General features: G+C 43.5%; 1 protein-coding gene across 11 annotated transcripts in view; it reads left to right on the forward strand.

Moving 5' to 3' along the window:
* Positions 1-16,975, forward strand: part of LOC5573942 — a 126,099-nt gene extending 109,124 nt beyond the window's left edge. For 10 of the 11 annotated variants that reach the window (XM_021847700.1, XM_021847697.1, XM_021847708.1 and 7 more), the window contains 3 exons: positions 1,508-2,062; positions 2,365-2,593; positions 10,523-16,975. In XM_021847700.1, the coding sequence (XP_021703392.1) occupies positions 1,508-2,062; positions 2,365-2,593; positions 10,523-14,963 (5,225 nt within the window). In that variant the 3' untranslated portion in view covers positions 14,964-16,975. The remainder of the gene's footprint in view (positions 1-1,507; positions 2,063-2,364; positions 2,594-10,522) is intronic. The other variant, XM_021847704.1, reaches the window with a different exon arrangement.
* Positions 16,976-19,116: the final 2,141 nt, after the last annotated feature.

A 19,116-nucleotide genomic window follows, 5' to 3' on the forward strand; every position in this document is an offset into this window, starting at 1 on the left:
ACAAATGACGAGCGGTGGAAATTCTACAGATCAGAAATGCAATTGCTGTCCCATGATGTGAGAACTAACATTGGAAATGTTGCAGTTATAATGTTGTCGAATCATTTCAACTAACATAACTGAACAGAAGAGAATTGAAGTGAAGAGAATAACATTTTCTTTGTTTACATGTTACTTATGTTATTGTTCATTGGGAAGCCTTAACAAGTGTTAAAGCTAATAGAAATCGTGAATATAACTGTTTGTTTTTGAATTTATTGTTTAAAACGGTAAACTTTTCACTTGCCCCACTTTTGGAGGAAGTGAAAAATAAGGAGACATTTTTCAAACACTTTTTCTGTATTTCTTTCTTTAATTTTTCATAAAAATCAATTTTAGCATGCTGCTTATATATGGTGGGAGTCAAGCTAAAAAATATACACAACCTCATTTGTTTCAATTTATAGTCTCTAGAATTTGAAGAATCTCAACTATGCGAATTCCATTACCCACTTGCCCCACGGTACCTTACTAAAAAAAATATTGATTGAAAATTTCCTAAATCTTTTAGGAAATCATAAAGAAATCGAATGAAAAAACACTGGATGACTCCTAGATTGTCTTGAGAAATTTGTGAAGTAATCTTTGGAGGATTTCCTGAAAAAAAAAAATCATTTTGGAGTCTCTGGAATTATTTATAGGGTTATATTTCCGCTGTAATATTTTCAAACTTGTGACTTTAATCCAAAATTTCGCATTAAACTATCATTCCCCAAAAAGGGTTTTGTTAGGTAGTTTGGGTGTGTACCATGATGTGTACCGTAAAACGGGGTGAATAGAAACAAAACGACCTTCAGTTGAAAATGCGACTATTACGTAATGATAAACTTTAGAAACCTACTGAAATATTTTTTCTCCATTAGTTCAATAACAACAGAGTATCCCTGGACTATTTTTATATTAAAATTTTTGCTACATTTCTCATTAAAAAGTTGAGAAGAAAATATTGAAATCTCAATAATTTTTGATAGCTTGAAACATCCGCTATTTTGGCTGATATCAAAAATGATCGAAATTTGAACTTAGTTTTAAAAATTTTATTTTTTTTCTTCACTGAGTAAATACATGTTGATATTTCTTCAAGATGCACTTAAAAATGTGTTTATTTTTCCATTAAAATGAAAAAAGTATTGATATTTACTGAACAGTGTTTCTATTCGCCCCATTGCGGGGTGAATAGAAACATACAACATTTTTATAAATCTTTGTACGATATAATTTTTATTTTTTAACAGCAATTGGGGTCTGAGCAAAGGAAGACGTGACCCATATTTAAGGCTAATAAAATTGGTTTTTATCCACACGGTTTAAGTTGTACACATTCAAACATGTCGGAAAGTGTTTCTATTCGCCCCATTTTACGGTACTTTCGAACTCTGAAGTCAGAATTTTGTTAATATTTGTTAACCTCGAAAATGTTGCACTGTGTAATAGCGCGATCGTAATCATTTGTCTTAATTTTCCACAGATATGAGCAAATTTGCCAGCATGATTGACACTTCGATGATCGTAAAATGGTTCCGCGACTTTGCCCTGGAGCGTCGAGTCGGACACATCATCTACTGTATCGAGCATGGCGAGTGGCCTGTGGGTAAATCCTACTCTGCCTACACCGGATGCTTGGGCATCGATTTGGACATTCCGCTGCATGAGACGATCAAGCGGATCATTTCGGTAGATGCCGACACGCGGCGATCGACGTCCAGCACGCCGGACGTTATCACGATCACAACCGATCACGCCGGGGCGAAACAAATCAGCCAAGCGGCAATGAATGCCCAATCAGCTGCTGCCGCGGCGGCTGCCCTCTCGGCTGTTGGCCTCGGAGGCACTGGGGCAGGAGCAGGTGGTACTCAAGGCTTAAGCCAAAGTCAAATGGCAGCTGCGGCTGCTGCAGCCGCCGCTGCCGCTGCCAATGTTTCGCTTTCGTCAAGTAAGAAACAACGCAAGAGACACATTGCTATTGATGTTGAAACAGAAAGGGCCAAATTGCATGCTTTGTTGAATAATACTCAGAGTCCAGGTAAACATAATCAATTGGCTTACATTTTATTTTCATTACATTTTCATTTACGACCCCTTTTAATGGTCTGCGCGATGTTTTTTGCAAAAGAACCTGATTTCAACACATTTGAATTACTTTGCAATTGCATCTAACAGGCGCTATCTAAATCAAAATTCTCCAATTAGTTGCTTATTTTTTGTGAAATCAAAATTCAATTGATGTCGTAAAGTTCCCCTAGTTGATTTCGATGTTCCATCCATCGATCTTGCCCAAGAAGACCACATTTAATGTTTCTTTGTCAAATACTTTTCACTTTTCAGTAGCACCCGGTAGCAAGTCTCAGCAAACCTCACTACAACAATCGGCAGGTGGAATGTCGTTGAACGATTACGAACTCGTTGACGCCCGTCGTAACAGTTCGGCAGGCTCGAGCTCTCTGCAACCGCCGCCAGCTCACCAGCACGGTTCCCGCAATCCGATGAACTATTCGAAACCCACGCTTATTCCTGGCACGTCCAGCACGCTGACTCCAATTGATCTATCGGCTGGGTAAGTTTGAACATACAACTGAGCGTATACAAACATTTTTGCGTGTCTCAAGGATCAAATCATGTGTTTCTAGTGAAATTTTTGTTGCTGAATCTAATGCCGCTCTAATAAGCGGTTTCTTCACCACCGCTTAAGCCTTAAACCTAGTTTAACTATATGGATAAACGTTGTTTACGAATTAAGCGAAGGTGAAGAAATCGGCCCTAAGACATTTCCACGCCACAAATTTAAGGTACAGGTCGCTTTAAAGAACTGATAGGTGACTTTTTGAACTGATGTTGCATGAATCGCATCACTAATCAGGGTGAATACAAATCATGTTGCTTTTAAACCTTCCCCACTAACAAATTCCTTCCGTTTTTGAAAAACGTATTCCTACTGGCGGCTGATCATCGCCCGAGTGCCAGAGAATGACTCTAAGCTGAACTGTGCACTATGGCCCTCCGAACATTCAGGAGTCCTCCGGAAATTTATGGGGTTGATGTCAGGCCCTACAAGCCAATCGTAAAAATACACCAGCACAGGAACGTCAACGATGCTGTTCAGAACAATCGGCAAAGACCACAGCGACGGAAATGGACTAGCGATTGGAAGCTCGGTACTTGGAACTGCAAATCTCTCAACTTCATCGGAAGTATATGCATACTCTAGGGGCCTTCCTTAGCCGAGTGGTTAGAGTCCGCGGCTACAAAGCAAAGCCATGCTGAAGGTGTCTGGGTTCGAATCCCGGTCGGTCCATGATCTTTTCGTAATGGAAATTTCCTTGACTTCCCTGGGCATAGAGTATAATCGTACCTGTCACACGGTATACGAATGCAAAAATGGCAATTTGGCAAAGAAAGCTCTCAGTTAATAACTGTGGAAGTGCTCATAAGAACACTAAGCTGAGAAGCAGGCTGTGTCCCAGTGAGGATGTTAATGCCAAGAAGAAGATGAAGAAGACATGCATACTCTCCGATGTGCTGAAGAGCCGTAGTTTCAGAATTATAGCGCTGCAGGAGATGTGCTGGACAGGATCAATGATGCGAACGTTTAGCGGTAATCATACTATCTACCAGAGCTGTGGCAACACACGTGAGCTGGGAACAGCTTTTATAGCGAAGGGCGGGTGGTGGCCGATCAACGAAAAAATGTTGAGAATTAAAGGCCGACTCTTTAACTTTAGCAATTTGTCCATTTAATCCAATTGCAAAGTATATGTAATGTTTAGCTTTTCGACACGTTAGAACCTATCGTGGCGCTAACATTTACTCCGACCACTACCTGGGGGGGTGGAATTGCGCCCAAAACTATTCGTCATCAACGATGTACAGTACCGACGCCCGCCTCGAATCTTTTTTTTTTTTTGTTTTTTACAAGGGGGAAATCTGCAAACAGATCCCCTGAGAAGATAACTCAGGGAATGCGGGGATGACGCACCAACGACGACCCGCTAAAACCAGCCTATGCACTGTGCATGAGCAATTCATTTAGAATTGCTCAAGTGGTGAACAGTGCATCGACATGACCCTTGGACTCAGACCCTCATCTCCCCGGAACCACCTTACGGTATTTCTTCGGGAAGGGACCAGTGCATATAGCACAACACGTGTAGCAGAAGTAGCCTAGGCAAACTGCTTCTCCTAGCCGACTTAAACAATGTTACAAGGGACCAGCCTCGGCAGGGCTAATCCTCTGCAGCCAACTCTTGGTCGGCGCGCCATAGACGCTGCATTTCCAACATAATGTGAGTGACAGCCGTAGTTACTGCATTCCAGCACTCGGCATCCGCACACATTCTCTCTACAATATTGTCGGGGGACGTGTCCCCTCCGCATGTAGTGAGCATGCGACCTCTCACAACAATGAAACGGGGGCAATCGAACACGACATGCTCCGCTGTTTCCTCTACACCAGCGCAATTGGGGCACGCAGGAGATTCTGAGTGCCCGAACCTATGCAGGTACTGTCTATAGCAACCATGTCCTGACAGAAACTGCGTCAGGTGGAAGTTCACTTCCCCATGGCTTCTACCATACCAATCTGACACATTTGGTATTAGTCGATGGGTCCATCTACCCTTAGTGGAGTTATCCCATTCCTGCTGCCAGCTTCTGAGCGATTCCTCTTTACACGTGTCGCGGACTCCTCTGATACCCCTTTGGTTGAAGCATTGAACATCTTCCTTGATGATGAGCCCGATGGGCGTCATCCCGGCTATGATGCACACGGCCTCTTTAGATACCGTCCGGTATGCACTTGCTACTCTTAAGCACATTATCCTGTACGTGCTTTCCAAAAGCGAATCTAGCGCGACTGAAACAACCAGATGTCGCCAATGCGTACACGCAGCATTTGGAGGCAGCGTTGCCAGATGAGAGTGAGCTCGATGGAGCCCCTCTTGAGGCCTGCTGGAGGACAGTTAAAGTAGCCATTAACGACGCTGTCGAAAGCATGGTCGGATACGTGGAACGGAGTTCAAGAAATGATTGGTTCGACGAGGAGTGCCAGGAGTTTTTGGAGGAGAAAAATGCAGCGCGAGCTGCAATGCTGCAGCATGGTACGCGACAGAACGTGTAACGATACAGACTGAAGCGGAAATAACAAATGTACACGGAGAAAACGGAAAACCCATATTTGAGTATTTTTTAACTTACTTTTGAGTTATTTTTCTTTCCATTTTTCATTCGCTCTTTCTATTGTTGTCAATGAGCGAAGAGCAAAACAACCCAAAAACCGAACCTTTGTGCGTTACCTCAAATTTGAGTAAGAGGCCTAGTACTGGAAGTTGAGTTGTTTGATCTGCCGGTTGAGTGAAAAAAACTTAGTCAGTAAGTATTCGTTCGCATGGCTGCAAATGAAAACAACTTCTACCCCATCAACTCAAAATTAGATTAACGCACGAACCCCCGGAATTGAGTGGAATGAACTCACGTTTGAATACTTCATTTTATCCGTGTACCGTTCAAGAATCGTGGAAGTATTATCAGAAGCTCAACGCATTCCGCAAAGGCTTTATGCCGTGAGCTGAAATGTGCAGGGATAAGGATGGGACCACCTTGATGGACGGATGCGAGGTGGTCGAAAGGTGGAAGCACCACAATGATGAACACCTGAATGGCGCAGAGGACACAGGCATAGGAGGTCAGGACAGGGTGTTGGCGACGTCAGCACTGCGGACAGTGGAAACCAACCACTATGGCGGAAGTTAAGGATGCCATTCAACAGCTCAAGAACAACCTACGTAACATGAGATGGATGGATATGGGCTGGGAGGGAGAAACCAATATAAAATTTCTCTACGTCACAGTGAGCCGAGATTTTGCTGTCACGAACTGTCACTGTGAGCCCGGTTCTTAAACAATGGACAAACATGACAAAAGCGCGTAATTAGCCAAAGCATATTTTTGCATTTCATCAAAAGTAGCAAAAATTTAATTAGAATTAATTCATGCACACTAAAAAGTAACGTCATGAGAGCACCGTTTATTTTAACTGAATTCTGTGGCCCTTTTTCAATGTTTGTCCAGAAAGATCGAAGTTACACAACAAATGAAAACTAGTGATTTTCATCAAGCCTGCCTTGATTGTCGTTGGCAAACTGGAGTTATCTCGCAGTTTGGAAAAAAATGTATCAAATTTCATGTGTAGTACCTGTGCCTCCCTCCCAGGATATGGGTTATGAAAGGGGTCTGCGTGGCCTGTAGGGATTTGAATTCTAACCCTGTAACCAACTCAGTTATTAGGTCACCAAGCGGCTCGGTAGCTTAGTTGGTAAATAGAGATGGTCAGGTCTTGGGTTTTCAAACCCGAAACCCGAACCCGATGGGTTCGGGTCGGGTTAGGGTATGAAAATTTAAAATTTTTCGGGTTCGGGTTCGGGTCAGGTTTGAAGGCTACACAATTATCGGGTAGGGGGTCGGGTTCGGGCTTGAAAACAGTCGGTTTTAGTCGGGTTTGGGTCGGGTTTGGCGAGAATGGTGAACAGAGTAACAACTTAAAAGCTTCCTTATGCATCAGAAACGATGAATTTATGATCTTTTCAAACTCGGGTTCTATTCGGGTTTTTCTTTGAAAACTTTTACGGGTTTCGGGTCGGGTTCGGGTTTGAACAGCGAAAATTTTTCGGGTACGGGTCGGGTCTGGGTATACTTTTCAATTACAGTCTCGGGTTCGGTCGGGTCCGGGTTTTAAGAAATAAAATAAATCGGGAAACCCGACCATCTCTATTGGTAAAGCGCTCGTCTAGCATACAAGAGTCCTGGGTTCAAATCCCAGCCGAGCACGTGGATTTTTTTTCATAATTTCACCCAAAATTTGTCCATCTTTACCACGCGTAATAAAGTTAATGTGGGTTTCGTGGCCGAGCGGTTAGTGTCGTCAGGCAGTGACCGCATCGTGTCATGGGTTCAATCACTCGGCATCCGCACACATTCTCTCTACCATATTGTCTCTACCGCATGCAGCGAGCATGCGACCTCTCACAACAATGAAACGGGGGCAATCGAACACGACATGCTCCGCTGTTTCCTCCACACCAGCGCAATTGGGGTACGCAGGAGATTCTGAGAGCCCGAACCTATGCAGGTACTGTCTATAGCAGTGGTTCTCAACCTTTTCGTAGCCGCGACCCCCTTTGAACCATTACAAACAGCTAGAGGACCCCTAAAGATGGATGTTCTTAAAACCAATGTTTACGAACAAACCGAATCTCTCAAAATGGTTTATCTTTTCGGTCGTCACGCGGTTGACCATCGCCAGAAGCACCTGAGAGAAAAGAGAGGTTTTTTTTTTCAACTGTGTTGTACAAAATACACAATACGAATATTGAAGTGTTATCTGATGTACTGGGCAGACACTCCTACAAATCATGCCTATAATCCACAATGCAAGAATCTTCTTTCGGAGGAGTGCACTAAGAATTGAATCAGGAATCTACCTAGTATTTTTCCAATAATACGACAATGAACTTCCATAAAGGTTCTTGAAAAAAATCAACAATTCATGCAGAGCAAGTAGGAACAACAGAAAGTCGCATGTATGTACGGGTCAGAATAAAGTTAAGAACTTTGACATTTCAAGGATCCACTTTGATGGGAGGAATTTTCGCGGCCGAATCGTTTGAAACTTGGCAATAAGAAGCGCTTGGAAACAACGAATTTTGTGACCAAAAATGAGCTCAGCAATTTAAAACAAACCTCGAATTGAATCAAATATGCAAAAAATAAAATACCTCACATACAAACATTTTCAATTTCGCTAATAAATCGTCAAAAATATTCCCAGGAGTTAACTGCAGATTTCATAGGTTTCTTAGAAGCCAACTATCTGCCGTTGGGAGAATTGACAAAAAAAAATTGTCAGGAAATCTCCGAAAACCTTGGATTTCGTCAGTGAGCTGGCAAAATCTACCAAGGATTATGCCACAAATATTACAGAAATTTCCTATGGATTTCTCCAAGAATTCATTGTTTTTAATTTCCATGATCTCACTGGATAGAAATTGAATGGATTTTCAGTAATAGTTGATGTGCAATCCTTAACTGACAGGATCACATTGAAGGTATTTCTCAGTACTTTCACAGTTGAAAAAAAAAACAAAATACAAAATTTGAAACTCGGTTATAATAGAAGTAGGCCACCATTGAAATTTGTACTGGGCATCGATGATTGTGGCTAATTCGTCTAACGATTGCGATTTAATGAAAACCACTTGGTTTTGCACTGACATTGCTGAAAAAGTATCAGCATAATTTCTGCATGTAAGCGCAAGTAGTGATACTTTTCTGAATCAATATTACTTAAGATGACTGAGTTTTATCACTTTGAAATTTCAAGCTGCAAAATCAACATGGCTGTCAAAACGAATGACGGGCTACTTAGCCTTAAGATTCCTCACATTTATTCACCAATCAGGAGACACTTGCTCTCAATGGCTTCGCGGACCCCCTGATAGCTCTTCACGGCCCCCTAGGGGTCCGCGGACCACCGGTTGAGAACACCTGGTCTATAGCAACCATGTCCTGACAGGAACTGCGTCAGATGGAAGTTCATTTCCATACCAATCTGACATATTTGGTATTAGCCGATGGGTCTACCCTTAGTGGAGTTATCCCATTCCTGCTGCCAACTTCTGAGCGTTTCCTCTTTACACGTGTCGCGGACTCCTCTGGTACCCCTTTGGTTGAAGCATTGAACATCTTCCTTGATGATGAGCCCGATGGGCGTCATCCCGGCTATGATGCACACGGTCTCTTTAGATACCGTCCGTATGCACTTGCTACTCTTCAGCACATTATTCTGTACGTGCTTTCCAACCGCTTAAGGTTTCTGCTCGTTCTCAGCGCTTTTGACCAAATTGGTCCTCCATACCTTAGTATGGATAGCGCCACGCTATTCACCTATAGCAAACGAGATCGTGGGAAGTTATCAACAAGCTTTCATTGACAGCCGCTCGGACCAAATCTTCTTCTTACAATCCAAATCCTCCAGAAATACCAGGTCCCCACGCATCATCTGTTCATCGATTTAATAGTGGCAGACGACAGTATTGACCGTGTGACATGGACGAGAAAAGCTTTCCTGGGAAGCTCACAAGATTTATTGAAGCAACGATGAACGGTGTGCAAAACTGCGTGAAGGTCTCGGGCGAATACTCCAGTTTGTGGAAAGCCGGACTTAACAGTCGAGACACGATTTTCAAGAGATCCGGATAATTTGTCTGCTTCGCGGACGACATGGATGTTATTGGAAGAAAATTTTAAACGATTGGAGATTTTTCCACTCGCCTGAACTGGGATGCAACAAGAGTCACTCCGGTGAATGCGTCGAAAACAAAGTACATGCTGGTCCTACGTCTACCTCAGATCCTTGATTATGGCAGACAACTTAAGTCGTGACATACGAAGGAGCATCATCTGTGGAAGTTGTGCCTATGGGCTCCAGAAGAAACTGCAGTCAAGAAAGATTCACCCTCGCACCAAATGTTGTACATAAGACCGGTAGTTCTATACGGGCATGAAACGTGGACTATGCTCGATGAGGATCTGCAAGCTCTTGGGGTTTTCAAATGCCAGGTGTTTAGGACGATTCGGCGGCGTGCAGGATAACGATGTGGCGGCGAATGATGAACCACGAGCTCTACGGCGAACCCGGTATCCAGAAGGTAGCCAAAGATGGTGTTCGCATCGAATCCGGTCGGAACAAGAAAGCGTGGGTTGAAGTAAAGGATGCCATCCTTAGGATGGAGAAAGGCGGCCATAAACCGATTGAATTGGCGATATATTGTTGGCAAAGTTTCATTAAGTTGATTGATGTAGAACCAAAAAAAATAACACGAAAACAAAGAAAACTTTATTCTTGTCAATTAAATTTTCTTCTGTTGAATTATGTTTGTTCAAATGATTCGGCAAAATTATATCTCTTATACATTTTCAACGTTAGTTCTTACATTAAGGGACAGCAATTGCATTTCTAGTCTGTAGAATTTCCACCGCTCGTTATTTGTTTTTGGGAAATTCGGATATGACGTCAGAATGTCTTCGAGAGAAATCATTTCTTCATTCAATAAAGAATTCTGAGTCTTTCTTTAAGAAATCATTTTATGATTGAAATCCATTACATTCAAAAGTTGTAGAAATATCAATTCTTACTTTTGAAATCGCCAGTGTTCGGAATTTGAGACAAAATGGTAGATTGAAAACAAAAACTTGGCTATCATAGGGTTAAGCGTACAAGCTGGTAAACTTGCATACAAGTTGACTGAAATCGTAAAATAACAACTTTCAACTTTTTTTTTAACAGCTAATATCTGAAAAACTAGACGTGCTATTGATTCGGCAACTCTCCGGTAAAACGCGGTATTTTGGTGCTTGAGACAAAAAAAAGTTCAACAATGCAATCGAATGCAACTAAACCCGTGAATTAATCTTTATATTTTTCCATTCACAGTTACAGTCTGCCGAAGGTCAACATGGCTGACATGATCAAGAGTCCGATGGATCTAAGCGAAGTGCAGGACTTCTCGATCGGAAAGAAGGGCAAGCCCAACGATCCCTACGGCAGCGTCAGTGGACGAGGACTTTCATCTACGAGCATTAGTATTACAAGCGCTGGAGGTGGCGGCGGTTCTTCAATGCAGTCGCCATCGGCAGCGGTCGCAGCAGCAGCAGCGGCTGGCAAAGGAAAACTCAACGATATGCTTTCCAAGCTGATGAAGAAGAACAACGTGAGCGTTCCGATTGAAGAGCCTCCGTTGGGTAAGGAGAAGAAGCGAAGGAAGTTGGACGAAATTGTATTGGGGTTGTCTGCTGCTAAGGAACAAAAGACGATCTTTGGTGATCCTACACCTCCCGGAGGAAGCTTCTCTGGTAGCTCAATGAAGAAGCCACAGATCCCACCAAGCGTGTCGGTAACTCCGGCCAGTGCCCCGTCTTCGGTTAGTCAACAACCGCCCCAGAAACCGTTCACTATCACAGTGACAAGTGTGCCCGGAACGTCCAAGGGCGGCCAGGGATCATCCAGTTCGAACTCGAACAGCGGTTTGGCTGCGTTGCAAAACATGTCCAGCATGGGAGCCCTCTCAACTAAGGACAGTTTGAACGCATTGTTTGCTCAAGCAGCTCAAGCTGAGCAACAGGCGTTCTTGAAGCAGCAGCAAAAGATTATCCAATCGTTGCCGGCGAATTCACCGCAACGAAAGGCATACGAAGTGATGTTTGCTGAAATGAAGCAAGCTGCGGAACTCAGTTCGAAACTTGGTCAGTATGGATCGGCTCATGACGCAAAGGTGAACAAATGGCTGGCTGAACAAACGGCTGCCCTCACAGAGCACGCTATGGGAATGGATTATCTGTCGAGGACATCGCGAAGATCGTCGTCCACATCGCAGTCACAGGCATCGACCCCAACTTCTTCCAGATCAACGAGAAACTCTGGAAGTAGCATGCAACAACATCATGCACAGCAGCAGCAGCAACAGCAACAACAACAGCAGCAGCAGCAACAACAAGCGGACAGCAATCCAATGGCATTCAATTGGAAGAATCTTACCGGAGAAGAATACGTTTCAGTCATCAACAAGATCAATGGTAAACGTCTAACAGGGAATAAGGCTCCACAATTGAAGCGATTAACTCAATGGCTTCACGACAATCCTCTATACGAAATTGACCCGAAATGGGCGGAATCTATCACGCTGCCACCTGGCCCCATGTCCATGTCGAAGCCATCGCCTTCCGATTCTGGAAGCCCCTCGTCAAGTTCTTCGAAACAAATGCGATCGTCATCGTCTTCATCGCCAATGGCATCGCAAAATCAATACGGAAGCAGTTCCGGCAGTGGACAGCAATCTTCGTCGACTCCGTCGAAGAAGCATAGCAGCAGCAGTGCCGCCAATATGCAATTCCCGGGTCTTGCCGGTCTGAACGCTAACCTGCTGTCCAGCATACCTGGTTTGGGTAGCTTTGATCCGAAGAATCCGCTGCTCGGAATGCCATTCGGTGGTATGCCTGGTTTGGCCGGGCTTGGCGGATTGGGTAACCTGAACAACATGAATCTCTTCGCTAGCTTGGCTGGACTGCCCGGCTTGTCCGGAATGGATGCGCAAAGCCTAGCTGCCATGATGGCCGCAGCTGGATTGGATCCAACGACGGCTCTTGCTGCGGCTGCTGCAGCCGGTGGCACTCCTCCGAAGGCAGGAAGTAGCAGTTCCAACAAATCGAGGAAGCCCGATGGATCAAGTTCTTCGTCATCATCGCAACAGAGCTCTAGCAAGAGTTCCAACACCCAACAACAACAAGCAGCGGCCGCAGCAGCTGCTGCTGCAGCTGCCAACAGTCAGTTCCCATTCTTCTTCCCGAATCCAAGTCTTCTGTACACTCCCCTTGGGCTAGGTGGATTGAATCCATACGGAATCCCGGGTGCTGGTTTGGGAACAAGTGGCATAACAACGAGCACGACATCATCTCCAACTACTTCACGGCAATCTCAGTCCAAGCAGGGCAGTTCTCGAGGAATGGGTTCTGGTTCTCAGCAGTCGGCTGCATCACCAGGCAGTAAATCGAGCAGAAGCTCAAGCTTGACCAGTCAACAAGCGGCGGCTGCACAACAAGCTGCTCTAGAGGCAGCGCAGCTTCAGCAACTTTTGCTTCCGCATGACAAGCATTTGCTGGACTCGCTGACGAGATCTGCCGGTTTGGACATTTCGCAAAGCTCCAGGAGCAGTGGTTCTAGTGCTGCCGATAAGCGGGCAAGAGAAAGTTCTGCTGCACAGCAGGCTAACAAACAGGCGTTGGAAAAGTTGGAGCGTGAGAGAAGGAAAATCCTGGAGACGTTGTCCCAGGGAGCGTTCCCATCGGACTTGGCAGCGATGCAGGCGTTTGCCACTGGTAAAATGCCGGGTACGTCTTCGTCTTCTTCCTCCGGACATGGTTCCTCGTCGAAGAGTAGCAGTAGCAGCAGTAATGCAGCTGCAGCAAACGCATCCGCAGCCGCAGCTGCAGCAGCAGCGGCCGCTGCAATGAGCAAGGATCTACAATTGCCGCTAACGCCAGAATTCAGCCAAGCGTTGTTTGCTGAAATGGCTGCACAAGCGTTGTCTGCTAGTGGGGCAACTGGATCTTCTCCGGCATCGTCGTCGGCTTCCAAGAAATCTCGGGATCAAGAACTGAAGGAAGCATTCGAACAGTTGAGCAAACATCCGATTGAACTGTTGGCGAGGAGTTTGGGGGTTGGTCCAGCGATATCGCTTATCCCAACCTCATCGTCTTCTTCGTCGACATCGGATTCGAAGCGAACGACGTCCTCTTCGAGACATGACTCCCAGCAACAACAACTGCAACATCATTTATCCAAGCTAGATCCGAAGACCCTCATGATGACTGGCGTTGGATCTCAGCAAGAGGAAATGAAGAGCCCCAGAACCAGATCTTCGGCCGATTCGATGGCTAGCATCGATAAAGTAACACTGACCCCGGTGGCAGCTGCTAGCATAGCAGCATCCTTGCCATCGCAGACAACGATCTCGTTGGCATCGCCTGTGGGAATGCCCGGAACTTCGTCGTCGTCAGCAACCGGTACGGGTGGTTCGCTGAATCTTAGTGCCAAGAGTCCAGCAGCTCTGTCTACGTCTTCGACATCGAGCATCGGCGATCGGGAAAGGGAACGAGATCGAGAGCGAGAACGAGACCGTGAACGGGAACGAGAACGTACTGAAAGATTGGCAGAAAGAGCAGAACGTGCAGAGCGAAACGAGCGCGGTTCGAGATCGACAGACATGGCTGCAGATTTGAGTAAGAGTTCAACGAGCTCCACTACCCTAACCCCGACAACAGTAACACCTCAGAATCTCTCCACGTCATCGGTACCTTCGAATTCGATTCCAACTCCTTCGGTGACGGTAGTGGACACTGCCCACAACCAGGAAATGGATCTCGAGGACTTGATTGCCCCTTCGAAATTGTCCAAGTCAGGAAATGTCCTAAACGATGAGGATGATCCTCAGAAACAGATAATGTTGCTGAAGCAGAAGCAAAAGCTGCTGCAGCAAGAACAGATGAAGAAGCTTCAAGAAGCGCAGGAAGCACAACGAATTATGGAACAACAGAGGATAGCTGAACAGAAGAAAATGTTAGAGGAACAGCAACAACAGCAGAAGGAGCAACATGAGCAGGAACAAGCTCATGCCCGTGAGTTACGACACAAACGCCGTAGAGAACGCGAGGAAAGCGAAAGAGCTCAGCATAGCCGCCATGAAGTAGAACAGGCTGCCCCTGTTCAAGAAGAACCCGTTCAACCGGAAGTAGATCATCGGCAACAAGAGGAAATGCAAGCTCCTCAACCGATGGAAATGCCCCCAGTTGAATTACACCAACCAGAAAAGGAAGAACAACATCAAGAGCAACAGCATCACGATGAGGCAGATCGACACGAGCGACGAGCCTCGCGAAGAAGTCAGCGCCATTCCACGGAGCAACCGTCGGAAGACGCCAACAAGTTTGATCACGAAAAAGCAGCAGCAGCAGTGGAGTGCTTAGCGTCGACGAGGAAATCCACTCGGTGCAGTACAGATGCGGCCAGTTCTTCCGGTGGAGAATCTAACAGCGCTCCGGCCTTGACTCCAACAGCCGGTGGTCGACGAGCGACGCGTTCCAAGCGACGAAGAAGCGGCGAAGATCTTGATCTTACCGTTGGCGTTCCGGAGCGGAAGCGCGAGTTGCGATCCAGTGCAGGACGACAAGCAGCAGCTGCAGCGGCACGAATGGCAGCGGAAGCTAAGGCAGCCGCAGCAGCAGCAGCGGCCGCAGCTGCTGCAGCACAGTCAGAGGGTTCCCTGAACTTGTCCAAGGACCAGCCGGAACCCGCGGAAAAGGACGAACAGCAACCCATTTGATTAAAAATGAGTAAATGACGCTTATAATTTTAGGTTCACAGTTTTTGTTTGTTTTTGTAGGAAGTTTTAGGCGGTTGATATTAAGAGGAGAAAAGTGTTTTCTTTTTTCGATAGTAGTGTATACATATTATAGTGAATGAGGGATGGAGTATTGCGAAGGGGAAACCATGTGACGTATAATTGTAATTTATTTGCTGGCAGGAGCAGAACAGATGTAAAGTAATTGTGGTAGACAGTAAAAAAAGAACAAAACGTCTGTAGGATTAATAAATTCTGACTTTGATGCGACTCAAGATGCTTATGTTGATGCTTGTAAGTACCCAGTTCAGAAAGGGAGCTTTTAATGGTAATCTTAGAATGACTTGCTGTGGGAATTCTTGTGGGGGATTGCCGTTGAGACCTGTTCTTTCAGCCATGTTGGACACAAGTCGCTAAGCATCTTTTGCCACATCGAAGTGCTTTGGAAACTTCTGAGAAAAAAAAGATCTACCCTTAAAATCTGTTATATTCGTGTACTATAATCAATGTCTTAGTAACACCTAAAGTTAAAATGAAAACGCAAGTAGTGTAAAGTAACTAGCTGTCGGACTAATAGATATTTTCCCTATATCATTGAAGTTGATTTGCTGAATGTTTTAGCAAATCAGTCAGTTATCGTTCCGGAAGAAACATCAGGAACTTGGTTCCCTCGATTCAACTATGATTCAGGGAATTAAATACGAAGATAAGGGAAAGTGCAAAAAAAATGAAAACTTAAAAAAATATAGACAAGCGGGCTTGAAAGCAAGCGAGTACTGTTTAGCTTATCTGACTAGCATCTAATGGAAACAAAAAAAAAAGCAGAATCAAAGCATCTTAATTTATTACCCCGTTTTGTTCGTCACACAGCAAATACAAAACAAAAACCTGTACATAGATAATCAAGCTATTTTAACTTGTAGCAATTTACTTCAATGTAGAAATCGATTAATCTCGATGCAAAATAAAAATCATGAAAATATTTCACAACAAAAATCACAAAAAAATGATTCATTTTCGCATTTATCCGCTAGTAGAAAATAATCAAACTGTAAGAGAAAGAGAACAAAACACAATCTAGTTGCTAACCATCTCTCATCTAGCAAGAAGGAGGCAAAAGTAATACTGAAAAGTCGAATGCGCGGTGGTGGACGCGGTTGTTGCGTGCTGGAATCCCTCGAGGAGAACCCATTCTCGTTGTTCCTTCCTCGTTGTGTGGTTGCTGCGGGGGGAAAACATCCAAATGTGGCAACTCGGAGGGCTCCATGAAGCACGAATTAGTCGAAATTGGCTTGAAGCAGTAGGCAAAAGTTTTGTGAAACAAAAACCACAATCCAGGAAATAAACCAACATTAGTTCCAAGAATTACACACACTCACACATAGATATGAACACGAGATAGACTGAAATCCTTTAAAGAAAATCTTTTTTGGTGTGGGCGGAAATCGATTTGAATGCGCGGTTGGTTGCATTTTTATTCCATTCGAGCCGGCAACCTAACGTTATTAAACATGTTATATCATCAGAATCCGATGTTCCATTCATGGGAATTTGAACAAGCGGACAGAAACAGTCGTGTACATTATTGTTTATTACATGTGTTTCTTAAATTATCTCCAAGCCTCCTGTCCTCCCAAAACAAATCTACACTTAAGATTATCACACCACATCTCGATTCAAAGGAACTCGTTCGCGTATAGATTTCAACTATTTGTTGACTGTTGCGTTTATCTCGATGCTTCCGGCATCGGATGACCAAGAGACTGCTGCTCGTGACGGCCACGTGGGGTAGAACGTCATGGCTGCTGCTCTTGGTTGGACAGAAAATTACAAGATGAACAATGAGTAGAAGAACGGGAAGTATCGCGAAAGAAAAGATTGGAGCGAGAGGATACGGAATGGGACAAAGAGTAACACAAACAAAAAGTAACATAACACTGCAAAAGTGAAATTTAGACCTAGTAGTAATTTATCTTCAATATTGAAAAATTAAAGTTTACTAAAAAAGTATAAATATTATGAACTAGCGAGAAAACACGTGACAATTATAAAGAAAAATCTGCAAAAAAAATCATAAATAATGAAAAATATCTACAAGTTTCCTGTTGTGATTGCATGAAACACATCCGAAAGCCACAAACTACCATTCGACCTAAGGGAACTGTTCGCATTATGAAAACCGTTCTACAACAATTATCTTGATAAAACTTCGTCAACAATATTCCACTTGGTTCATGCCCGCCTCTCTTCATCCCCGGCTGCGACCCACGATCTCCAGGTCCTGGTGCATCTGGTCAATCCACCTCCCAACCGGGTTCGAAGCGAACACCATCTTTGCAGGGTTGCTGTCTACCATTCTTGCAACATGACCTACCCAGCGTATCATTCCAACTATGGCCGCCTTCTGGATAGCTACTGGGTGGGTTCGCCGTAGAGTTGGGCGAGCTCGTAATTCATCCTTCGCCGCTACACACAGCTTTCTTGCACGCGAAGCCCATAGTAGGCACAACCTCAACAGATGATGCGCCGTTAACGTTATTATTATTTGAAATGCTTTCAAATAATCCACCGTATATTTATTATGAAGTACTAAAATCATCGATTATCCGTAGTCTCGAAAAAAAAGTCTGTTTATTGCAGGTTATGAATCTGCATGATTAAAATTTTCAAAGGAAGCAGTAATATTACAAAGCTTAACAAAGTAACATTTTCGCGTGTCTCAGAGATCAAATCATGTGCCTAGTAAATTTAGGGTTGGTGAATTTGAAGCTAATTTCGAAAATGTTCCAGCACATTACAATTTTGAGCTACGGGTCCTCAAAGTTTTATGAAATGCTGTTTTTTTTTAATGTTGAAATTTAAACTATGATTGGTATATAGTGATCTAACCCACCAATAATCATCAGAATAGGATTCAATTTGGTTGGAATGCACGAATAAATCTATCTATCTATCTATATAAATAAAAATGGAATGGTGTTTGTATGTCACGAAATGACTTACGAACGGGTCAATGGATTTAAATGATTCTTTCTCCGTTTTGTTTATCAAGGTTTCCGACGTGTTTGTGTGTATAAAAATCTCAGGATATTCACCGGGAAATTTGGAAAAACGAGCGTGAACGGAGCTGTCATTTTGCATGGAGCGATCCATAGCGTTTTTCAATAGCCTACTTGATGGCAAGACGAAGTTTGCCGGGACCACTAGTGTTGAATAAATTGATTTTTTCAACATGCCGCCATGTTATATGGCAAGGCATATTATATGGCAAGACACCATATTTTTTAATACATCATCAAATAACTTTTGAGCTTTGAAAGTATTATGCAATTTGTTGTAAAGTATTCTCTTACAAATTAACTTTGAATATTTTAGTAAACTAAGCAAATAAATCTTCATATAAGCTGGCTCTTGCATGTAAGTTGATTGTAGTCGTTAAACAATGCATTTTAACACCCAATATCTCAAAAACTAAAAAAATATTTTTGAAAACGGCCATGGTTTCAGTAATTCTAATTTAAGTAAATAGCATGATGATGATGATTATTTTTTTATTATTATTTATTTGCGACACTTCAACATTATTTTGGCATTCGTGTCGATTTTGTTTTGGTAATCGAAACAAAGAAAATGTGCCGCAGTGTAAATGATTAACGTAAAAGATTTACGCATACATTAGTAAAATAAATACTTTTTAATGGAACTTCTGAAAAGACATTTTCTTCAGACCAGACTAGTTGTTTAGAGCCCGCTCTCAGAATATTTTTTAAGCATTCCTTTTTTCCGTAGAAATTCTAATGAAATACAAAAAATACATTTTATGTCCTTTGCGGAGTTGGTAGCAGGTCTGTTTTAAGATACTTGGTATCTATTTCAATGCCAGTCTTGAAAAAGTTTTTATTTTTGAAGGAAGAGCTCTAAAGTCTCTGTTTTGAACAAAATGGTCTCCAAAGTCACTATATTCATATTATATTGCTTGCAGTTAATCCTGATGCAAAATTATACACAGTAACATTCAGAGACTATAATGCGACTATTCAACAGGCTCATCTAGATTTTTTTCTCAGATCCCTCGAAGAAAAGCTTCAAGAAATATCCCAGTAATTACAGGAGATTTGATCTGGAATACTTTCAA

The sequence above is a fragment of the Aedes aegypti genome, chromosome 2, assembly GCF_002204515.2.
Source record: "Aedes aegypti strain LVP_AGWG chromosome 2, AaegL5.0 Primary Assembly, whole genome shotgun sequence".
Classification (NCBI taxonomy): Eukaryota; Metazoa; Arthropoda; class Insecta; order Diptera; family Culicidae; genus Aedes; species Aedes aegypti.